The sequence below is a fragment of the Pristiophorus japonicus genome, unplaced genomic scaffold, assembly GCF_044704955.1.
Source record: "Pristiophorus japonicus isolate sPriJap1 unplaced genomic scaffold, sPriJap1.hap1 HAP1_SCAFFOLD_571, whole genome shotgun sequence".
Taxonomy (NCBI): domain Eukaryota; kingdom Metazoa; phylum Chordata; class Chondrichthyes; family Pristiophoridae; genus Pristiophorus; species Pristiophorus japonicus.
Window position 1 is genome coordinate 278 of NW_027254479.1, and position 25,433 is coordinate 25,710.

The 25,433-nt window shown below is 44.0% G+C and overlaps 1 protein-coding gene and 5 non-coding genes across 6 annotated transcripts in view; all 6 read right to left on the reverse strand.

Moving 5' to 3' along the window:
* Positions 1-5,315: 5,315 nt before the first annotated feature.
* The window catches only part of LOC139254656 (probable G-protein coupled receptor 139), a 66,177-nt gene continuing 46,059 nt past the window's right edge, over positions 5,316-25,433 (reverse strand). Inside the window, exons 2-3 of the mRNA XM_070873785.1 lie at positions 10,301-10,377; positions 5,316-6,208 (exon numbers count right to left, since the gene is read on the reverse strand). Of these exons, the coding sequence (XP_070729886.1) occupies positions 5,316-6,208; positions 10,301-10,377 (970 nt within the window). The remainder of the gene's footprint in view (positions 6,209-10,300; positions 10,378-25,433) is intronic.
* On the reverse strand, positions 11,400-11,482 carry trnal-uaa (transfer RNA leucine (anticodon UAA)). Its single transcript has one exon. It is a non-coding gene; the product is annotated as a tRNA-Leu (tRNA).
* trnal-uaa (transfer RNA leucine (anticodon UAA)) lies at positions 16,204-16,286 on the reverse strand. The gene has a single exon. It is a non-coding gene; the product is annotated as a tRNA-Leu (tRNA).
* trnal-uaa (transfer RNA leucine (anticodon UAA)) lies at positions 18,608-18,690 on the reverse strand. Its single transcript has one exon. It is a non-coding gene; the product is annotated as a tRNA-Leu (tRNA).
* Positions 21,013-21,095, reverse strand: trnal-uaa (transfer RNA leucine (anticodon UAA)). Its single transcript has one exon. It is a non-coding gene; the product is annotated as a tRNA-Leu (tRNA).
* On the reverse strand, positions 23,420-23,502 carry trnal-uaa (transfer RNA leucine (anticodon UAA)). Its single transcript has one exon. It is a non-coding gene; the product is annotated as a tRNA-Leu (tRNA).

The window sequence follows — 25,433 nt, forward strand, 5'->3', positions numbered from 1 at the left end:
CCACATTACTGATCCATCACCACGACCGCCTACTCCGAACTCCATAACTTCGCAAAATCTATCTCTGCCTCAGCTCAGCTGCTGCTGAAAACATGAGCCATTGCTTTTTGACATCTAGACTTGACTTTGCAATGCACTCCTTGCAGCTTACCTACATTCTACCCCACCGTAAACTTTAGATCATCCAAGACTCTGCTGTCCATGGCTTAATTCGCTATAAATCCTGCTTACCAATCATCCCTGTGCTCGCTGACCCACGTTGGCTCCTCGTCTGATAAATGCTCGATTTTATAACATTAATTCTTGTTTTCCAATCCCTCTACGGTCTCGCCTCTCCCGACATCTGTAGTCTCCTCCAACCCGACACTCCTACGAGATCTCTGCGCTGCTCCAGTTCTGGCCTCTTGAATATCTCCGGTAACTGGGAGGCCAGAGGATTGGGAATTTTTTTTAACAGCAAAGGATGACTAAAAAAAAAACTCAGAGAGGAAAGATAGATTATGAGAGTAAATTAGCAAGAAATATAAACAAACAGATAGTAAGAGCTTCAACAGGTATAAACAAAGGACGAGAGTAGCAAAAGTAAATATTGGTCCCTTACATGATGAGACTGGTGAAAACATAATGGGGAACAGGGAAGTGGCTAATACTTTGAATACATATTTTGTATCGGTTTTTATGGTAGAATAAAAACATCGCAATAAAAATAATCAAGGGGGTATAGGGAGGGAGGAACTTTAAACTATCCTTATCACTAAAGTAAAAGCACTCGGTAAAATATGGCGACTAAAGATGGACAAGTCATCTGGACCTAGTGGCCTGCATCCTAGAATCTTAACAGAAGTTGCTGCGGAGATACTGGATGCATTGGTTCTAATCTAGTAAAATATCCTGGAGTTTGTAGAGGGCTCGGTGGATTGGAAAACCGCAAATGCAACACCCCTATTTGAAAAGGAGGCAGATAGAAAGCAGGAAACTATAGACCAGTTAGACTAATATCTGTCGTTGGATAATTGCTGGAGTTCATTATTAAGCAAGCAATAGCAGGACATTTGGAAACCAATAATAAAGTCAAGCAGAGTCAGCTGTGTTTTATGAAAGGGAAATCATGTTCGACAAATTTTCTGGAGTTGTTTGAGGATATAAAAGGGGGAACCAGTGGATGTGATGTGTTTGGATTTCCAGAAGGCAGTCTATAAAGTGCCACATAAAGGGTTACTGCACAAGATAAGAGTGCACGGGGTTTGGGGAAATATATTACCATGGATAGCGGACTGGCTACCGAACAGAAAACATAGAGTCTGGAATAATGCAACATTTTCCGGTTGGCAAATGATAAAGACTGCGGTGCAAGTGTCTCAACTATTTACAATCTATAATAATTATTTGGATGAAGGGTCCATGTAATGTTGTCAAGTTTGCTAATGATACAATGATGGGTGGGAAAGCAAATTGTGAGGAGGACACAGAAAATCTGGCAGGAAACATAAAAAAGCAAATTATTATTTAAATGGAGAATAATTGCGAAATGCTGCAGTACAGAGTGAACTGGGGTCCGTGTGCATGAAACATAAAAATTTGGTATGCAGATACAGCAAATAATTGGGAAGGCAAATGGAATGTTAACCTTTATTGCAAGGTGTAAAGAGTATAAAAGCAGACAAGTCCTACAAATCTGTGTAAAGTATTGGTGAGAACACTCCTAGAGTACTGTGTACGAATTTGGTCTCATTATACAAGCAGGGATATACTTGCATTGGAGGCTATTCAGAGATGGTTCACTAGGTTGCTTCTTGAGATGAACAGGTTGACTTGTGAAGAAAGGTTGAGCAAGTTGGGCATATACTCCTTGGCGTTTAGAAGAATGAGAGTTGATCTTATTGAAACATACAAGATACTGAGAGGGCTCGTCACGGTAGATGCAGAGAGGATTTTTCCCCTCGTGGGTTATTCAAGAGCTAGGGGGCATAGTTTTAAAATAAGGGGTCGCCCATTCAGAGCGGAAATAAGGAGGAATTTTTCTCTCAGTGTGTCTTACATCTCTGGATTTCTCTGCCAAGGAAAGCTGTGGAGGCTGGGTCACTGAATATCTTTAAGCGGAGATAGGCAGCTTTTTGAGTGATTAGGGTGTAAAGGGTGATGGGGAGCGATCAAGGAAGTGGAATTGATTCCGTGATCAGATCAGCCATGATCTTAATAAATGGCGGAGCAGGCTCGACGGGCCAAATGGCCTATGCTATCTCCTATTTCTTGTGTTCTTAATCGCTCAACCTTTGACAGCTGTACCTTCAGCTGAAAAGGCATAAGCTTTCTAATTCCCTCCCTAAACATCTACGCCTCTCTGACGCCTTCTCCTTCTTTAACACACTCTTTATACCCTACCTCTTTGTCCAAACTTTTGATCACCTGCGCTAATATCTCCTTAAGTGACTCGTTGTCACATTTTGTTCGATAAAGATCCTGTGAAGTGCCTTGAGATTCTTTACTATGTTAAAGGCGCTGAATAAATGTAATTTATTGTTGTTGTGCACCGCGCAAGAGGAATGATATATTAGCCAGAATAACACGAAGCATTTATTTTTTGGTATCAGCGAATAGCACACGGAAGAGAAACGTGTTGATTTGGTGAATTGCAAACATTCCTTTAAAGCCATAAAGTTCACAGTGTATATTTATACATTGAAGAAGTGCCAGTCAGTGCCTGGTAATCAGTTGGCCCAGTACATCACCATGTTTTCTCTAACACTTACCCTTCACGTTCCTATTTCACAGTCTCAGTGTATACATTCTTATCATTTCATTGGAACAGAGGCAGCTGGAATGGATAGGGGAGGTTCATCACATGTAAGACTGAAGAGTTGTTCTTCAAATTACAACAGGCAGAGATTGCGATGTAAAAGTGCGTGCTGTTTACATTAATCAACGATTAATGCAACAGAACAACATTACGAAAAAGCTGCGACCGAGATGTAGTCCCACTTTTGTGTGTAGACACTTTACAGTTTTATTTTTCGGAGATTTCTAGCGAAATATTGTACAAACATTCTTTCAATTTCGCTAGAACTAACGATGGAGAATATATTTTCTTATATTTACTGTATCAGTAATGGAGCAATTATTCCTTGCCCGTTTAGGCTATTCCAAGTGAAAACAACGAGGGCCATTTTGTACATCCAAGTGAGCTGGCAGTGTTATGTTTAAGATTCGGGCCTGTAGCTCTCTCATTAATGGATACAGCTACTTGTGTTTAAAGTGGAGACAGCAAATTTGGTAAAAAGGAGAACGAAAGAGGGATAATAAAATTATAGCTTATCTCTGCTAGAGGCAAAGTAACAGTATTCCATTTTCGGGACACAACTCACTCGCTGCAGTTTCAATCTTTTTCCCTTTCCTGATGCAATGTCCAATCTCAGCTGTACGGACAAAGGACTGCGGCTGAGCGGTGGGCACTAGGAGGATAGAACAACGAAGCTGTTCTCATCTGGGAGCAGTAATGAACTTGTCTGTCCAACCTATCGGGAGGCTCCAAAGGGCGTTGCAGCGAGGGTTGACCAAAAGAGTGTGACATGCAGGAAGGTACCAAAGAACTTTACAACCAGGGAGGTTCCAAAGCGCTTTACACCCAGGGAGGTTCCAAAGGGCTTTACACCCAGAGACGTTCCAAAGTGCTTTACACCTAGAAAGGTTCCAAATGGCTTTACACCCAGGGAGGTTCAATGGAGCTTTACAGCGAGGGAGGTTCCAAAGTGCTTTACACCCAGAGATGTTCCAAAGATATTTACACCCAGGGAGTTTCCAAAGATATTTACACTCAGGGAGGTTCCAAAGTGTTTCATACCCAGTGAGGTTCCAAAGTGCTTCACACCCAGGGAGTTTCCAAAGAGATGTATCCCCAGGGAGGATCGAAAGTGTTTTACACGCAGGGAGCTTCCAAAGAGATTTATACCCAGGGAGTTTCCAAAGATATTTACACCCAGCAAGGTTCCAAAGTGTTTTACACCCGGAGGTTCCAAAGTGTTTCACAGCCAGGCAAGTTCCAAAGTGTTTTACACCAAGGGTGGTTCCAAAGTGTTTTCATGCAGAGAGGTTCCAAAGTGTTTTACAACCAGGGAGGTTCCAAAGAACATTACACCCAGGGAGGTTCCAAAGTGCATTACACCCAGGGAGGTTCCAAAGGGCATTACACCCAGGGAGGTTCCAAAGAGTATTACACCCAGGGAGGTTCCAAAGTGTTTTACACCCAGGGAGGTTCCAAAGTGTTTTACACCCAGGGAGGTTCCAAAGTGTTTTACTCCCAGGGAGGTTCCAAAGTGTTTTACACATAGGGAGGTTCCAAAGTGTTTTACACCCAGGGAGGTTCCAAAGAGCATTACACCCGGGATGGGGGGTGGTTCCAAAGTGTTTGACACCCACAGGGAGGTTTCAAAATGTTTTACACCCAAGGAGGTTCGAAGGCGATTTACACCCAGGGAGGTTCACTGGAGCTTTACACCCAGTGAGGTTCCAAAGTGTTTTACATCCAGGGAGGTTCCAAATTGTTTTTCTCCCAGGGAGGTTCCAAAGTATTTCAGACCCAGGGAGGATCCAAAAATTTTTACACCCAGGAAGGTTCCAAAGTGTTTTACTCCCAGGGAGGATCCAAGGCGATGTACTCCCAAGAAGGTTCCATGGAGCTTCACACCCAGGGAGGTTCCAAGGTGCTTTATATTGAAGTGTAGTCACTGTTGTAATGCAGGGAAACGTGGCAGCGGATTTGCACTCAGCAAAGTTCCACCTACCGAGAAATAAATACAGGCGCAGATAATCAGTTTTGGTGATATTTGTTGAGCGATAAGCATTGGTCAGGGCATCGGCAGAACATTTACTCACTTCTTGAAAATAATACACTCAGATCCTTGGCATCCACCTGAGAGGGAAGACGGAACCTCGGTTTAAAGTCTCACTTGAAAGACAGCACCATCTGACAAAGAAGCATTCCATCAGTACTGCACTGGCGGGTCAGCCTGTAATGGGACTTGAACCCACATTCTTCTAACTGAGGTGCAAGAGGGCTACCACGGCTGAGTGCATCCACCTCAAAAACCAAGTTATTCCTAAAGATACAACTGACTTACTGCACTAAGGTAAGTGTCAGCATCCATAGGACATGACGGGTCACTTGGAAATAAAATAAATCAGTTTACAACATTAAATTGGGTGATAAAGTGTATGTTTCCACTGTGGAGAATAGGAATGACCAGCGGGTTTGGAGAATTGGAACGAAAGACTACAGTGCAGAGCTTAATGGAGGTTGAGTGCTGGAATAGCTAGTTTCGTTATAGAAGTAATTTAACAACTAGATTCAATGGATATTTCAGCGCGTTCTTTAACTGCTGTCTGAAGTTACTCTGAGTCACTGTATAAATAAACGTGTTAGTGCAGCAGCTTAGGAGCTGAAGCATGTTTCCACTTTCCTGCAGAATAAATTTGGGGTCATTGAAATAATTATTGTTTTCAATTCGGACACAGAGAAAATTGATAACATACGTCAACCACAACAGGATGAAACTTCCCGAGATGGTGAAGAGTAAAATTATGGACTTTCGCCGGCTCTCCATCTCTGGATCACTCTGACTCGCTCCATTGTTTTGGGCCCGGAGTCTCCTGCGAACCCTACTAGCCCCTAGAATGTATCTGACGGTCACAGCATTGAGCAGTAACATCAGGAGGAACGGTGCACACGGGGTTAGTATACGGTCCAGCCAGGCAAACGCTGTCCAAGCGGGTGAAACATAAAAAGTAAGTTTTATGTTGCAGTACCAGGCCACCTTATTAATAGTAAATAATGGCTCATACGTGAAGTAGAAAGGGATGTTTTTCAAAGAACTCAGGGCACAGACCGCTCCTATCACCACAGCCGCCGTTGTCTCGGTGCAGTATTTTGTTTTCAGCTTCTGGCAACAAATGGCCACAAATCGATCAAAGGTGAACGCGACCGTTAACCAGACAGAACTGTCTCTTGATGAATAAATGAGCACAGTGCTGATGCTGCACGCTGGTGTGGTGGACAGAATGCTATTCCGGAAATAGATACCACCAATTCTATTCAATATCACAGCGGTGATAATGACCAGGAGATCGGTCACCGCCATGAACACCAGGTACCGAGTGATACACCTGGAGAGACCGCACCTTCCTCGGGACAGGATCACAATCGCCGCGATGTTCGCTGCAAAAAGGAGCAAAATGGAAATTACACATCAGACTACCATCATAAGAACATAAGCATATATGAAATAGGAGCAGGAGTAGGCAATTTGCCTCCCACCGCACCCCCCTCCCCCGGGCCTGCTCCGCCATTTAATAAGATCATGGCTGATTTGATCATGGATCAGCTCCACTTCCTTGCCCAACCCCCCGAAACCTTCTTTCACTTATCGCTCAAAAATCTGTTTATCTCCGCCTTAATTATCTTCAGTGACCCAGCCTCCATAGCCATTCAAAGTCTTAGTTTGACTGGACTTGGTTTCTGAGTTCATTACCTGATCAGTTGATGGAAACCAATCAATTTGCCAGATCAGCAGAGCTTTACTAAATACGGAACAATATGGAATCGCAGGTAAAGCGTTTTGCTCGATAGACTTGAAGCTATAATCGCCTGAACTCGGCACAAAAAGAGAAGGAGAGCGAAACTGACCATAGTAAAGAACAGACATAAACTAATAGTTAATGAATAATTTATCCCAACATTAAATATGACAAGCTAAACATAATGTCACCTTGAAAATTGATGGTAGAAAGAGTGCGATCGACTCCTATTTACACCTCAGGACAATCGTAAAATTCCCATATGGAATGACTCCATATTACGATTGTTGCTATCTGGTTAATGGAGCAGCCATTCTGCTAATGGGTGGTTAAAAAAGGCAATGAGATCATTGACCAGCAAACTGCACCTTTGTGATATTGTTTGAGGGACAAATGTTGGTCAGGGCACAACTCCCAGCACTCGGTCCAGTTGTTCCTTGACCATTAGACAGTGTCATGGTATCCAGTATCACTGTAATGGCGGCACTGCAGAGAACCTGTCAGTGACAGCTGGGTTGAGCCTATAAACTGCAGGATAAGTGGTGAGGGAGCGTTGTATGGGATCCACTCAGTGAGAGCCAGAGGTGAGTCCATAACCTGTGAGATAGAAGGTGAGGGAGCGTATAGTGTGAGCCACGTCTTGAGAGCTGGGGGTGAGTATATAAATTGCGCGATAAGTGGTGAGAGAGTGTTTAATCGGAGCCACTCAGTGAGAGCCGGGGGTGAGTCCATAACCTGTGGGATAGGTGGTGAGGGAGCGTTTAATGGGAGCCAGTCAGTGAGCGTCGGGTGCGAGTACATAATCTGTGGGATTGGTGGTGAGGGTGCATTTAATGTGAAGCACTCAGTGAGAGCCGGGGGTGAGCCTATAAACTGTGGGATAGCTGGTGAGGGAGCGTATAGTGTGAGCCACTCCATGAGAGCCGAGGTGAGTCTATAAACTGCGGGATAGGTGGTGAGGGAGAGTTTAATGGGAGTCACTCAATGAGTGCCGGGGGTGAGTCTATAAAATGCGGGACAAGTGGTGAGGGAGCATTTAGTGTGAGCCACTCAGTGAGAGCTGGTGGTGAGTCTATAACCCATTGGACAGGTGGTGAGGGAGCGTTTAATGGGAACCACTCAGTGAGAGCCGGGGGTGAGCCTATAAACTGTGGGATAGGTGGTGAGGGAGCATATAGTGTGAGCCACTCCATGAGAGCTGAGGTGAGTCTATAAACTGCGGGATAGGTGGTGAGGGAGCGTTTAGTCTCAGCCAGTCAGTGAGAGCTGGGGGTGAGTCTATAACCCATTGGATAGGTGGTAAGGGCACGTTTAATGGGAGCCATTCAGTGACCGCCGGTGGTGAGTTTATAACCTGATGAATACTTGATGAGGGTGCGTTTAATGGGAGCCACTCAGTGAGAGCCGTGGTCAGTCTATAATATGCGTGATACGTGTTCAGGGAGCGTTTAACATGAGCCACTCAGTGACAGCCGGGGGTGTGTCCATAACCTGTGGGTTAGATGGTGAGGGAGCGTTTAATGGGAGCTACTCAATGACAGCCAGGGATGAGTCTATAACCTACGGGATAGGTGGTGAGGGAGTGTTTAATGGGAACCACTCAGTGAGAACCGGGGGTGAGTCTGTAACTTGTGGCATAGGTGGTCAGGGAGCGTATAGTGTAAGCACTTCTTGAGAGCCGGGGATGAGCCTATAAACTGCGGGATAGGTGGTGAGGGAGCGTATAGTGTAAGCTACTCCTTGAGAGCCGGGGGTGAGCCTATAAACTGCGGGATAGGTGGTGAGGGAGCGTTTAATGAGAGCCACTTAATGAGAGCTGGGGGTGAGTCCATAACCTGTGGGATAGAAGGTGATGGAGAGTATTGTGTGAGCCACTCCGTGAGAGCCGTGGGTGAGTCCATAACCTGTGGGATAGGTGGTGAGGGAGTGTTTAATGGGAGCCACTCAATGACAGCCAGGGGTGAGTCCATAACTTGAGGGATAGGTAGTGAGGGAGCGTTTAGTGTGAGCCAGTCAGTGAGCGCCGGGTGTTAGTCCATAACTTGTGGGATAGGTAGTGAGGGAGCGTTTAGTGTGAGCCACTCAGTGAGAGCTGGGGGTGAGTCTATAACTCATTGGATAGGTGGTGAGGGAGCCTTTAATGTGAGTCATTCAGTGACAGCCGGGGGTGAGCTTATAACCTGCGGCATAGTTGGAGAGGGAGCGTTTAATGGGAGCCACTCAGTGAGAGCCGGGGTCTGTCTAGAACCTGCGTGAAACGTGTTGAGGGAGCGTTTAATGGGAGCCACTAAGTGACAGTCGGGGATGAGCTTATAGCCTGCGGGATAGGTGGTGACGGAGTGTTTAATGGGAGCCACCCATTCAGAATCGGACATGCAACAAGAAGCAGATTGTAAAAGACACGTTAAATGTTGTGAATCATTTCAGAGGTGGTGGATGTGGACCATGCCACAAGGGATGATAAACGGTCGGGTTAAATTTGGATTTTGGCTCCCGGTTTGAAGATGGGATTAGGAGTTACACGGAAACATCATGGAGGAGCAAATGAGCCACTGGTTGACCGGCTCCAGTAAAATGACCAAGGGGTTGCTCCAATCTGAAGTAGGAGGCCGAGGGCCAAGCAGAGAATGATACAGCACAGAAGTAAACCATTCGGCCCATCGTGCCTGTGCAGGCTCTTTGACAGAGCTATCGCCTGTTCTCCTCTCGGAACCGTGCTATTTCCACCTTAGAGTACTTATCGAATTCCCTTTAGAAAGTTACTATTGAATCTGCCTCCACCACCCTTTCAAGCATTGCATTCCAGATCACAACAACACGCTGCATCAAAAATGATTCCTCCTGATTCAGTCAAGAATGCTGCCACTGAACCAAAGCTGAGACAAAGGTTCACAGCCATATTTCTTTCCCCAAGTCTTTTTTTTAAGTTCCAGGACATACCAAATTCATGGTGATGATTTCCACAGACAGTTGCACATACACATAGACATTTTTATAGATAGACAGACACAGAGACACACACACAAAAATTTACACGCACCAACGGACATGCACAGATGCCTTAGACATCTCGAGGGATAGACAGACTGAATCACTGTCGCAACTTTGGCTGATTTTTGTGATTTACTATCCGTATGTATCGTGAATATTGCAGATTAATGAAAGAAAGAAAACAGCGGCGGTATTGAAAGGTGTGGGACGTTGTTCCGTCTATCTCAGAATCAGTTTTGCAGGGACCTGGTTAAATTGTCAAACAGAATGAAATATGCTGAGAAACGGAGTCGGCAGGATTCAAATCTATGCGGGGAAACCCGAATGGATTTTTAATCTATGGCCTTAACAACTGGGCCACGACGACTGGCTCGCTGTCTTTTTAAATGTTACTCAGTTAAAACTCAACCATCCATCTCTGTGCAGCAGACGGCCACAGAATCGTGAAAAAGTCACCGTTTGCTAAAAATCTGGAAGAGGCTGTATTTTTGCTGCTCTATATTGCTCTGGAACTTTTTTATATGAATCTATACCAAGAAACAGAAGCAAAATTCTGCCTTTTGTAAAATGCAGCCTCCCCGTTAGGGAATTGAACCGTGGTGTCCCGTGTGAGAGGCGGGGATATTCACCACTTTCCCACAAGGAATTGATGCGAATGGGTTTTGTCAAAGCAATATTAGAGCTGTGAATAGAACTGGACATCATGAGAAGTCGACAGACAGATTGAGAGACAGATACAAACCGACAAACTTGAAGAGATCGACAGCGAGATCGAGACAACGAGAGACAGCAAGTGTGAGACTGATAACGAGAGGCAGACTGAATGAGAAAAAGACTCTCAAACACATACATCTAAAGAGATCTGTGTTTGTGATATATAAAGAGAAAGAGGGAAAGAGTGAGAGAAAGACAATGATAAAGACAGTGACAAGGAGAGAGACAGATGGAGAGAGAGCGACAGATAGACAGAGAGACAAAGATACAAAAAGAAAATGTTGGAAATTCTCAGCAGGTTAGAGACAGGAACTAACAGCGACAGGCAAAGAGAGACAGGCAGGCATAGACATAGATAGACAGAGATGATGGGAAAGAGTGAGACAGTCAGACAGAGAGACTGATAGAATCCCATTGGAACACATTGGACACCGTGAGAAAGAGACAGGCACATTGAGAGACAGAGACAAACAGCGAAACAGGGAGAAACAGACAGCGAGGTAGAGACAGAGAGAGACAGAAAGTTTGAGACTGAGAGGGAGGGTCAGACTGAGTGAGGCAAAGACTCAAACACATACATATACAGAGATGTGTTTGTGTGATTTATAAAGAGAGGGAGGGAAAGAGTGAGAGAAAAACAGGGACAAGGAGAGAGACAAAGAGGGAGACAGATAGAGAGAAAGATAAATAGAGAGAGAGACATCGAGACAAAAACAGAAAATGATGGAAATATTCATCAGGTTAGAGACAGGGACGAGCAGAGACAGGCAAAGCCATGGACAGACATAGATGATGGGAAAGAACGAGACAGTCAGACAGAGAGTATGACAGAATCCCATTGGAACAGAACTGGATACAGTGTGAAGGAGACAGATTGAGAGACAGAGACAAACAGAGAAACAGGGACAGACAGAGTGAATCAGAGAGAGGCAGACTGAGAGAGACAAAGACTCAAACACACAGATACATATACAGCTCTCGAAAGACAGAGCGATACAGATACATTTCACAATTTCATTTCATTATCTGCTCAGATTGTCACCGAGCTGCAGAAAAATGCAAATGCAACAGATGAAAATCAGTTATCACTGAGCAGAATGGGAGATATCACTGTTTAATTAAGTAATTACCAGGAGTGGGGTTCGAACCCACGCAGGTATAAACCCATTGGATCTTAAGTCCAACGCCTTAACCACTCGGCCATCCTGGTGCCGTCAGCGATTGGATTCTGTCTATGTGAGAATCTGGGCTTCAACTCCACCTCCACAGACACACACAAACACATCGGGTTTCAGGGAGCATTTCCGAACATTTTTCGGAATATTGACACGGGGGCAACTCTCCTATTCTTTTTCGAGTAATGCTCAAGGACCTCTCACAACCACCCGAGTGCGCAGACGGAGCTGCAATTTAACATTTCATCCGAAAGTCAACAGTTTCAACAATGCAAAATTCCCCAAATGCTGCAGTTGAGTGTTAGCCAAGATTATATGCTCAAGTCTCAGGAGTGCGACTTGAACACACAAACTCCTGATTCAGTCAAGAATGCTGCCACTGAACCAAAGCTGAGACAAAAGTTCACAGCCATATTACTTTCCCCAAGTCTTTTTTTTAAGTTCCAGGACATACCAAATTCATGGTGATGATTTCCACAGACAGTTGCACATACACATAGACATTTTTATAGAGAGACAGACACAGAGACACGCACACACAAATTTACACGCACCAACGGACATGCACAGATGCCTTAGACATCTCGAGGGATCGACAGGCTGAATCACTGTCGTAACTTTGGCTGATTTTTGCGATTTTCTATCCGTATGTCTCGTGAATATTGCAGATTAATGAAAGAAAGAAAACAGCGGCGGCATTGAAAGGTGTGGGACGTTGTTCCGTCTATCTCAGAATCAGGTTTGCAGGGCCCTCGTTAAATTGTCAAACAGAATGAAATATGCTGAGAAACGGAGTCGGCAGGATTCAAATCTATGCGGGGAAACCCGAATTGATTTTTCGTCTATGGCCTTAACCAATGGGCCACGTCTACTGGTTCGCTGCCTTTTTAAATGTTACTCAGTTAAAACTCAACCAATCATCTCTGTGCAGCAGACGGCCACAGAATCGTGAAAAAGTCACCGTTTGCTAAAAATCTGGAAGAGGCTGTATTTTTGCTGCTCTATATTGCTCTGGAACTTTTTAATATGAATCTATACCAAGAAACAGAAGCAAAATTCTGCCTCTTGTAAAATGCAGGCTTCCCGTTAGGGAACTGAACCGTGGTGTCCCGTGTGAGAGGCGGGGATATTCACCACTTTCCCACGAGGAATTGATGCGCGTGGGTTTTGTCAAAGCAATATTCGAGCTGAGAATAGAACTGGACACCATGAGAAGTCGACAGACACATTGCGAGACAGAGACAAACCGACAAACAGGGAGAGACAGACAGCGAGATCGAGACAACGAGAGACAGCAAGTGTGAGACTGAAAATGAGAGGCAGACTGAGTGAGAAAAAGACTCTCAAACACATACATCTAAAGAGATCTGTGTGTGTGATCTATAAAGAGAAAGAGAGAAAGAGTGTGAGAAAGACAATCATAAAGAAAGTGACAAGGAGAGAGACAGATGGAGAGAGAGCGACAGATAGACAGAGAGACAAAGAAATAAAAAGAAAATGTTGGAAATTCTCAGCAGGTTAGAGACAGGAAGTACCAGCGACAGGCAAAGAGAGACAGGCAGAAAGAGACATAGATAGACAGAGATGATGGGAAAGAGTGAGACAGTCAGACAGAGACTGAGAGAATCCCATTGGAACACAACTGGACACCGTGAGAAAGAGACAGGCACATTGAGAGACAGAGAGGCAAACAGCAAAACAGGGAGAAACTGACAGCGAGGTAGAGACAGAGAGAGACAGAAAGTTTGAGACTGAGAGTTAGGGTCAGACTGAGTGAGGCAAAGATTAACACATACATATACAGAGATGTGTTTGTGTGATTTATGAAGAGAGGGAGGGAAAGAGTGAGAGAAAGACAGGGACAAGGAGAGCGACAAAGAGGGAGACAGATAGAGAGAAAGATAAATAGAGAGAGAGAGACATCGAGACAACAACAGAAAATGATGGAAATACTCATCAGGTTAGAGACAGGGACGAGCAGAGACAGGCAAAGGCAGAGATGATGGGAAAGAACGAGACAGTCAGACAGAGAGTATGACAGAATCCCATTGGAACAGAACTGGATACCGTGTGAAGGAGACAGATTGAGAGACAGAGACAAACAGAGAAACAGGGACAGACAGAGTGAATCAGAGAGAGGCAGACTGAGAGAGACAAAGACTCAAACACACAAATACATATACAGCTCTCTAAAGACAGAGCGAGAGGCAGAGACTGAGCGATACAGATACATTTCACAATTTCATTTCATTATCTGCTCAGATTGTCACCGAGCTGCAGAAAAATGCAAATGCAACAGATGAAAATCAGTTATCACTGAGCACAATGGGAGAAATCACTGTTTAATAAAGTAATTACCAGGAGTGGGGCTCGAACACTCGCGGGTATAAACCCATTGGATCTTAAGCCCAACGCCTTAACCACGCGGCCATCCTGGTGCCGTCAGCGATTGGATTCTGTCTATGTGAGAATCTGGGCTTCAACTCCACCTCCACAGACACACACAAACACATCGGGTTTCAGGGAGTTTTGCGAACATTTTTCGGAATATTGACACGGGGGCAACTCTCCTATTCTTTTTCGAGTAATGCTCTGGGACCTCTCACAACCACCCGAGTGCGTAGACGGAGCTTCAATTTAACATTTCATCCGAAAGTCAACAGTTTCAACAATGCAAAATTCCCCAAATGCTGCAGTTGAGTGTTAGCCAAGATTATATGCTCAAGTCTCAAGAGTGCGACTTGAACACACAAACTCCTGATTCAGTCAAGAATGCTGCCACTGAACCAAATCTGAGACAAAAGTTCACAGCCATATTACTTTCCCAATTCTTTTTTTTAAGTTCCAGGACATACCAAATTCATGGTGATGATTTCCACAGACAGTTGCACATACACATAGACATTTTTACAGATAGACAGACACAGAGACACACACACAAAAATTTACACGCACCAACGGACATGCACCGATGCCTTAGACATCTCGAGGGATAGACAGGCTGAAACATTGTCGCAACTTTGGCTGATTTTTGCGATTTTCTATCCGTATGTATCGTGAATATTGCAGATTAATGAAAGAAAGAAAATAGCGGCGGCATTGAAAGGTGTGGGACGTTGTTCCGTCTATCTCAGAATCAGTTTTGCAGGGACCTGGTTAAATTGTCAAACAGAATGAAATATGCTGAGAAACGGAGTCGGCAGGATTCAAATCTATGCAGAGAAACCCGAATGGATTTTTAGTCTATGGCCTTAACCAATGGGCCACGACTACTGGCTCGCTGCCTTTTTTAATGTTACTCAGTTAAAACTCAACCATCCATCTCTGTGCAGCAGACGGCCACAGAATAGTGAAAAAGTCACCGTTTGCTAAAAATCTGGAAGAGGCTGTATTTTTGCTGCACAATATTGCCCTGGAACTTTTTAAAATGTATCTATACCAAGAAACAGAAGCAAAATTCTGCCTTTTGTAAAATGCAGCCTCCCCGTTAGGGAATTGAACAGTGGTCTCCCGTGTGAAGGTGGGGATATTCACCACTTTCCCACGAGGAATTGATGCGCATGGATTTTGTCAAAAGCAATATTCGAGCTGTGAATAGAACTGGACACCATGAGAAGTCGACAGACACATTGCGAGACAGAGACAAACCGACAAACAGGGAGAGACAGACAGCGAGATCGAGACAACGAGAGACAGCAAGTGTGAGACTGAAAATGAGAGGCAGACTGAGTGAGAAAAAGACTCTCAAACACATACATCTAAAGAGATCTGTGTGTGTGATCTATAAAGAGAAAGAGGGAAAGAGTGATAGAAAGACAATCATAAAGAAAGTGACAAGGAGAGAGACAGATGGAGAGAGAGAGCGACAGATAGACAGAGAGACAAAGAAATAAAAAGAAAATGTTGGAAATTCTCAGCACGTTAGAGACAGGAAGTACCAGCGACAGGCAAAGAGACACAGGCAGGCAGAGACATAGATAGACAGAGATGATGGGAAAGAGTGAGACAGTCAGACAGAGACTGAATGAATCCCAATTGGAACACAACTGGACACCGTGAGAAAGAGACAGGCACATTGAGAGACAGAGACAAACAGCAAAACAGGGAGAAACTGACAGCGAGGTAGAGACAGAGAGAGACAGAAAGTTTGAGACTGAGAGTTAGGGTCAGACTGAGTGAGGCAAAGACTCAAACACATACATATACAGAGATGTGTTTGTGTGATTTATGAAGAGAGGGAGGGAAAGAGTGAGAGAAAGACAGGGACAAGGAGAGCGACAAAGAGGGAGACAGATAGAGAGAAAGATAAATAGAGAGAGAGAGACATCGAGACAACAGAAAATGATGGAAATACTCATCAGGTTAGAGACAGGGACGAGCAGAGACAGGCAAAGACAGAGATGATGGGAAAGAACGAGGCAGTCAGACAGAGAGTATGACAGAATCCCATTGGAACAGAACTGGATACCGTGTGAAGGAGACAGATTGAGAGACAGAGACAAACAGAGAAACAGGGACAGACAGAGTGAATCAGAGAGAGGCAGACTGAGAGAGTCAAAGACTCAAACACACAAATACATATACAGCTCTCTAAAGACAGAGCGAGAGGCAGAGACTGAGCGATACAGATACATTTCACAATTTCATTTCATTATCTGCTCAGATTGTCGCCGAGCTGCAGAAAAATGCAAATGCAACAGATGATAATCAGTTATCACTGAGCAGAATGGGAGATATCACTGTTTAATTAAGTAATTACCAGGAGTGGGGTTCGAACCCACGCGGGTATAAACCCATTGGATCTTAAGCCCAACGCCTTAACCACTCAGCCATCCTGGTGCCGTCAGCGATTGGATTCTGTCTATGTGAGAATCTGGGCTTCAACTCCACCTCCACAGACACACACAAACACATCGGGTTTCAGGGAGTATTTGCGAACATTTTTCGGAATATTGACACGGGGGCAACTCTCCTATTCTTTTTCGAGTAATGCTCTGGGACCTCTCACAACCACCCGAGTGCGTAGACGGAGCTTCAATTTAACATTTCATCCGAAAGTCAACAGTTTCAACAATGCAAAATTCCCCAAATGCTGCAGTTGAGTGTTAGCCAAGATTATATGCTCAAGTCTCAAGAGTGCGACTTGAACACACAAACTCCTGATTCAGTCAAGAATGCTGCCACTGAACCAAAGCTGAGACAAAAGTTCACAGCCATATTACTTTCCCAATTATTTTTTTTAAGTTCCAGGACATACCAAATTCATGGTGATGATTTCCACAGACAGTTGCACATACACATAGACATTTTTACAGATAGACAGACACAGAGACACACACACAAAAATTTACACGCACCAACGGACATGCACAGATGCCTTAGACATCTCGAGGGATAGACAGGCTGAATCACTGTCGCAACTTTGGCTGATTTCTGCGATTTTCTATCCGTATGTATCGTGAATATTGCAGATTAATGAAAGAAAGAAAATAGCGGCGGCATTGAAAGGTGTGGGACGTTGTTCCGTCTATCTCAGAATCAGTTTTGCAGGGACCTGGTTAAATTGTCAAACAGAATGAAATATGCTGAGAAACGGAGTCGGCAGGATTCAAATCTATGCAGGGAAACCCGAATGGATTTTTAGTCTATGGCCTTAACCAATGGGCCACGACTACTGGCTCGCTGCCTTTTTTAATGTTACTCAGTTATAACTCAACCATCCATCTCTGTGCAGCAGACGGCCACAGAATAGTGAAAAAGTCACCGTTTGCTAAAAATCTGTAAGAGGCTGTATTTTTGCTGCACTATATTGCCCTGGAACTTTTTAAAATGTATCTATACCAAGAAACAGAATCAAAATTCTGCCTTTTGTAAAATGCAGCCTCCCCGTTAGGGAATTGAACAGCGGTCTCCCGTGTGACAGGCGGGAATATTCACCACTTTCCCACGAGAAATTGATGCGCATGGGTTTTGTTAAAGCAATATTCGAGCTGTGAATAGAACTGGACACCATGAGAAGTCGACAGACACATTGCGAGACAGAGACAAACCGACAAACAGGGAGAGACAGACAGCGAGATCGAGACAATGAGAGACAGCAAGTGTGAGACTGAAAACGAGAGGCAGACTGAGTGAGAAAAAGACTCTCAAACACATACATCTAAAGAGATCTGTGTGTGTGATCTATAAAGAGAAAGAGGGAAAGAGTGAGAGAAAGACAATCATAAAGAAAGTGACAAGGAGAGAGACAGATGGAGAGAGAGCGACAGATAGACAGAGAGACAAAGAAATAAAAAGAAAATGTTGGAAATTCTCAGCAGGTTAGAGACAGGAAGTACCAGCGACAGGCAAAGAGAGACAGGCAGGCAGAGACATAGATAGACAGAGATGACGGGAAAGAGTGAAACAGTCAGACAGAGACTGAGAGAATCCCATTGGAACACAACTGGACACCGTGAGAAAGAGACAGGCTCATTGAGAGACAGAGAGGCAAACAGCAAAACAGGGAGAAACTGACAGCGAGGTAGAGACAGAGAGAGACAGAAAGTTTGAGACTGAGAGTTAGGATCAGACTGAGTGAGGCAAAGACTCAAACACATACATATACAGAGATGTGTTTGTCTGATTTATAAAGAGAGGGAGGGAAAGAGTGAGAGAAAGACAGGGACAAGGAGAGAGACAAAGAGGGAGACAGATAGAGAGAAAGATCAATAGAGAGAGAGAGACATCGAGACAAAAATAGAAAATTATGGAAATACTCATCAGGTTAGAGACAGGGACGAGCAGAGACAGGCAAAGACAGAGATGATGGGAAAGAACGAGGCAGTCAGACAGAGAGTATGACAGAATCCCATTGGAACAGAACTGGATACCGTGTGAAGGAGACAGATTGAGAGACAGAGACAAACAGAGAAACAGGGACAGACAGAGTGAATCAGAGAGAGGCAGACTGAGAGAGACAAAGACTCAAACACACAAATACATATACAGCTCTCTGAAGACAGAGCGAGAGGCAGAGACTGAGCGATACAGATACATTTCACAATTTCATTTCATTATCTGCTCAGATTGTCAATGAGCTGCAGAAAAATGCAAATGCAACAGGTGAAAATCAGTTATCACTGAGCAGAATGGGAAAAATCACTGTTTAATTAAGTAATTACCAGGAGTGGGGTTCGAACCCACGCGGGTATAAACCCATTGGATCTTAAGCCCAACGCCTTAACCACTCGGCCATCCTGGTGCCGTCAGCGATTGGATTCTGTCTATGTGAGAATCTGGGCTTCAACTCCACCTCCACAGACACACACAAACACATCGGGTTTCAGGGAGTATTTGCGAACATTTTTCGGAATATTGACACGGGGGCAACTCTTCTCTTCTTTTTCGAGTAATGCTCTGGGAACTCTCACAACCACCCAAGTGCGTAGACGGAGCTTCAATTTAACATTTCATCCGAAAGTCAACAGTTTCAACAATGCAAAATTCCCCAAATGCTGCAGTTGAGTGTTAGCCAAGATTATCTGCTCAAGTCTCAAGAGTGCGACTTGAACACATAAACTCCTGATTCAGTCAAGAATGCTGCCACTGAACCAAAGCTGAGACAAAAGTTCACAGCCATATTACTTTCCCAATTATTTTTTTTTAAGTTCCAGGACATACCAAATTCATGGTGATGATTTCCACAGACAGTTGCACATACACATAGACATTTTTACAGATAGACAGACACAGAGACACACACACAAAAATTTACACGCACCAACGGACATGCACAGATGCCTTAGACATCTCGAGGGATAGACAGGCTGAATCACTGTCGCAACTTTGGCTGATTTTTGCGATTTTCTATCCGTATGTATCGTGAATATTGCAGATTAATGAAAGAAAGAAAATAGCAGCGGCATTGAAAGGTGTGGGACTTTGTTCCGTCTATCTCAGAATCAGTTTTGCAGGGACCTGGTTAAATTGTCAAACAGAATGAAATATGCTGAGAAACGGAGTCGGCAGGATTCAAATCTATGCAGGGAAACCCGAATGGATTTTTAGTCTATGGCCTTAACCAATGGGCCACGACTACTGGCTCGCTGCCTTTTTTAATGTTACTCAGTTAAAACTCAACCATCCATCTCTATGCAGCAGACGGCCACAGAATAGTGAAAAAGTCACCGTTTGCTAAAAATCTGGAAGAGGCTGTATTTTTGCTGCACTATATTGCCCTGGAATTTTTTAAAATGTATCTATACCAAGAAACAGAAGCAAAATTCTGCCTTTTGTAAAATGCAGCCTCCCCGTTAGGGAATTGAACAGTGGTCTCCCGTGTGACAGGCGGGGATATTCATCACTTTCCCACGAGAAATTGATGCGCATGGGTTTTGTCAAAGCAATATTCGAGCTGTGAATAGAACTGGACACCATTAGAAGTCGACAGACACATTGCGAGACAGAGACAAACCGACAAACAGGGAGAGACAGACAGCGAGATCGAGACAATGAGGGACAGCAAGTGTGAGACTGAAAACGAGAGGCAGACTGAGTGAGAAAAAGACTCTCAAACACATACATCTAAAGAGATCTGTGTGTGTGATCTATAAAGAGAAAGAGGAAAAGAGTGAGAGAAAGACAATCATAAAGAAAGTGACAAGGAGAGAGACAGATGGAGAGAGAGCGACAGATAGACAGAGAGACAAAGAAATAAAAAGAAAATGTTGGTAATTCTCAGCAGGTTAGAGACAGGAAGTACCAGCGACAGGCAAAGAGAGACAGGCAGGCAGAGACATAGATAGACAGAGATGACGGGAAAGAGTGAAACAGTCAGAGAGAGACTGAGAGAATCCCATTGGAACACAACTGGACATCGTGAGAAAGAGACAGGCACATTGAGAGACAGAGAGGCAAACAGCAAAACAGGGAGAAACTGACAGCGAGGTAGAGACAGAGAGAGACAGAAAGTTTGAGACTGAGAGTTAGGATCAGACTGAGTGAGGCAAAGACTCAAACACATACATATACAGAGACGTGTTTGTCTGATTTATAAAGAGAGGGAGGGAAAGAGTGAGAGAAAGACAGGGACAAGGAGAGAGACAAAGAGGGAGACAGATAGAGAGAAAGATCAATAGAGAGAGAGAGACATCGAGACAAAAATAGAAAATTATGGAAATACTCATCAGGTTAGAGACAGGGACGAGCAGAGACAGGCAAAGACAGAGATGATGGGAAAGAACGAGACAGTCAGACAGAGAGTATGACAGAATCCCATTGGAACAGAACTGGATACCGTGTGAAGGAGACAGATTGAGAGACAGAAACAAACAGAGAAACAGGGACAGACAGAGTGAATCAGAGAGAGGCAGACTGAGAGAGACAAAGACTCAAACACACAAATACATATACAGCTCTCTGAAGACAGAGCGAGAGGCAGAGACTGAGCGATACAGATACATTTCACAATTTCATTTCATTATCTGCTCAGATTGTCAATGAGCTGCAGAAAAATGCAAATGCAACAGGTGAAAATCAGTTCTCACTGAGCAGAATGGGAAAAATCACTGTTTAATTAAGTAATTACCAGGAGTGGGGTTCGAACCCACGCGGGTATAAACCCATTGGATCTTAAGCCCAACGCCTTAACCACTCGGCCATCCTGGTGCCGTCAGCGATTGGATTCTGTCTATGTGAGAATCTGGGCTTCAACTCCACCTCCACAGACACACACAAACACATCGGGTTTCAGGGAGTATTTGCGAACATTTTTCGGAATATTGACACGGGGGCAACTCTTCTCTTCTTTTTCGAGTAATGCTCTGGGAACTCTCACAACCACCCAAGTGCGTAGACGGAGCTTCAATTTAACATTTCATCCGAAAGTCAACAGTTTCAACAATGCAAAATTCCCCAAATGCTGCAGTTGAGTGTTAGCCAAGATTATATGCTCAAGTCTCAAGAGTGCGACTTGAACACACAAACTCCTGATTCAGTCAAGAATGCTGCCACTGAACCAAAGCTGAGACAAAAGTTCACAGCCATATTACTTTCCCAATTATTTTTTTTTAAGTTCCAGGACATACCAAATTCATGGTGATGATTTCCACAGACAGTTGCACATACACATAGACATTTTTACAGATAGACAGACACAGAGACACACACACAAAAATTTACACGCACCAACGGACATGCACAGATGCCTTAGACATCTCGAGGGATAGACAGGCTGAATCACTGTCGCAACTTTGGCTGATTTTTGCGATTTTCTATCCGTATGTATCGTGAATATTGCAGATTAATGAAAGAAAGAAAATAGCGGCGGCATTGAAAGGTGTGGGACGTTGTTCCGTCTATCTCAGAATCAGTTTTGCAGGGACCTGGTTAAATTGTCAAACAGAATGAAATATGCTGAGAAACGGAGTCGGCAGGATTCAAATCTATGCAGGGAAACCCGAATGGATTTTTAGTCTATGGCCTTAACCAATGGGCCACGACTACTGGCTCGCTGCCCTTTTTAATGTTACTCAGTTAAAACTCAACCATCCATCTCTGTGCAGCAGACGGCCACAGACTCGTGAAAAAGTCACCGTTTGCTAAAAATCTGGAAGAGGCTGTATTTTTGCTGCTCTATATTGCCCTGGAACTTTTTAAAATGAATCTATACCAAGAAACAGAAGCAAAATTCTGCCTTTTGTAAAATGCAGCCTCCCCGTTAGGGAATTGAACCGTGGTCTCCCGTGTGACAGGCGGGGTTATTCACCACTTTCCCACGAGAAATTGATGCGCATGGATTTTGTCAAAGCAATATTCGAGCTGTGAATAGAACTGAACACTATTAGAAGTCGACAGACACATTGCGAGACAGCGACAAACCGACAAACAGGGAGAGACAGACAGCGAGATCGAGACAATGAGAGACAGCATGTGTGAGACTGAAAACGAGAAGCAGACTGAGTGAGAAAAAGACTCTCAAACACATACATCTAAAGAGATCTGTGTGTGTGATCTATAAAGTGAAAGAGGGAAAGAGTGAGAGAAAGACAATCATAAAGAAAGTGACAAGGAGAGAGACAGATGGAGAGAGAGAGCGACAGATAGACAGAGAGACAAAGAAATAAAAGGAAAATGTTGGAAATTCTCAGCAGGTTAGAGACAGGAAGTAACAGCGACAGGCAAAAAGAGACAGGCAGGCAGAGACATAGATAGACAGAGATGATGGGAAAGAGTGAAACAGTCAGACAGAGACTGAGAGAATCCCATTGGAACACAACTGGACACCGTGAGAAAGAGACAGGCACATTGAGAGACAGAGAGTCAAACAGCAAAACAGGGAGAAACTGACAGCGAGGTAGAGACAGAGAGAGACAGAAAGTTTGAGACTGAGAGTTAGGGTCAGACTGAGTGAGGCAAAGACTCAAACACATACATATACAGAGATGTGTTTGTCTGATTTATAAAGAGAGGGAGGGAAAGAGTGAGAGAAAGACAGGGACAAGGAGATAGACAAAGAGGGAGACAGATAGAGAGAAAGATCAATAGAGAGAGAGAGACATCGAGACAAAAATAGAAAATTATGGAAATACTCATCAGGTTAGAGACAGGGACGAGCAGAGACAGGCAAAGACAGAGATGATGGGAAAGAACGAGACAGTCAGACAGAGAGTATGACAGAATCCCATTGGAACAGAACTGGATACCGTGTGAAGGAGACAGATTGAGAGACAGAAACAAACAGAGAAACAGGGACAGACAGAGTGAATCAGAGAGAGGCAGACTGAGAGAGACAAAGACTCAAACACACAAATACATATACAGCTCTCTGAAGACAGAGCGAGAGGCAGAGACTGAGCGATACAGATACATTTCACAATTTCATTTCATTATCTGCTCAGATTGTCAATGAGCTGCAGAAAAATGCAAATGCAACAGGTGAAAATCAGTTTTCACTGAGCAGAATGGGAAAAATCACTGTTTAATTAAGTAATTACCAGGAGTGGGGTTCGAACCCACGCGGGTATAAACCCATTGGATCTTAAGCCCAACGCCTTAACCACTCGGCCATCCTGGTGCCGTCAGCGATTGGATTCTGTCTATGTGAGAATCTGGGCTTCAACTCCACCTCCACAGACACACACAAACACATCGGGTTTCAGGGAGTATTTGCGAACATTTTTCGGAATATTGACACGGGGGCAACTCTTCTCTTCTTTTTCGAGTAATGCTCTGTGAACTCTCACAACCACCCAAGTGCGTAGACGGAGCTTCAATTTAACATTTCATCCGAAAGTCAACAGTTTCAACAATGCAAAATTCCCCAAATGCTGCAGTTGAGTGTTAGCCAAGATTATATGCTCAAGTCTCAAGAGTGCGACTTGAACACACAAACTCCTGATTCAGTCAAGAATGCTGCCACTGAACCAAAGCTGAGACAAAAGTTCACAGCCATATTACTTTCCCAATTATTTTTTTTTAAGTTCCAGGACATACCAAATTCATGGTGATGATTTCCACAGACAGTTGCACATACACATAGACATTTTTACAGATAGACAGACACAGAGACACACACACAAAAATTTACACGCACCAACGGACATGCACAGATGCCTTAGACATCTCGAGGGATAGACAGGCTGAATCACTGTCGCAACTTTGGCTGATTTTTGCGATTTTCTATCCGTATGTATCGTGAATATTGCAGATTAATGAAAGAAAGAAAATAGCGGCGGCATTGAAAGGTGTGGGACGTTGTTCCGTCTATCTCAGAATCAGTTTTGCAGGGACCTGGTTAAATTGTCAAACAGAATGAAATATGCTGAGAAACGGAGTCGGCAGGATTCAAATCTATGCAGGGAAACCCGAATGGATTTTTAGTCTATGGCCTTAACCAATGGGCCACGACTACTGGCTCGCTGCCCTTTTTAATGTTACTCAGTTAAAACTCAACCATCCATCTCTGTGCAGCAGACGGCCACAGACTCGTGAAAAAGTCACCGTTTGCTAAAAATCTGGAAGAGGCTGTATTTTTGCTGCTCTATATTGCCCTGGAACTTTTTAAAATGAATCTATACCAAGAAACAGAAGCAAAATTCTGCCTTTTGTAAAATGCAGCCTCCCCGTTAGGGAATTGAACCGTGGTCTCCCGTGTGACAGGCGGGGTTATTCACCACTTTCCCACGAGAAATTGATGCGCATGGATTTTGTCAAAGCAATATTCGAGCTGTGAATAGAACTGAACACTATTAGAAGTCGACAGACACATTGCGAGACAGCGACAAACCGACAAACAGGGAGAGACAGACAGCGAGATCGAGACAATGAGAGACAGCATGTGTGAGACTGAAAACGAGAAGCAGACTGAGTGAGAAAAAGACTCTCAAACACATACATCTAAAGAGATCTGTGTGTGTGATCTATAAAGTGAAAGAGGGAAAGAGTGAGAGAAAGACAATCATAAAGAAAGTGACAAGGAGAGAGACAGATGGAGAGAGAGAGCGACAGATAGACAGAGAGACAAAGAAATAAAAGGAAAATGTTGGAAATTCTCAGCAGGTTAGAGACAGGAAGTAACAGCGACAGGCAAAAAGAGACAGGCAGGCAGAGACATAGATAGACAGAGATGATGGGAAAGAGTGAAACAGTCAGACAGAGACTGAGAGAATCCCATTGGAACACAACTGGACACCGTGAGAAAGAGACAGGCACATTGAGAGACAGAGAGTCAAACAGCAAAACAGGGAGAAACTGACAGCGAGGTAGAGACAGAGAGAGACAGAAAGTTTGAGACTGAGAGTTAGGGTCAGACTGAGTGAGGCAAAGACTCAAACACATACATATACAGAGATGTGTTTGTCTGATTTATAAAGAGAGGGAGGGAAAGAGTGAGAGAAAGACAGGGACAAGGAGAGAGACAAAGAGGGAGACAGATAGAGAGAAAGATAAATAGAGAGAGAGAGACATCGAGACAAAAATAGAAAATGATGGAAATACTCATCAGGT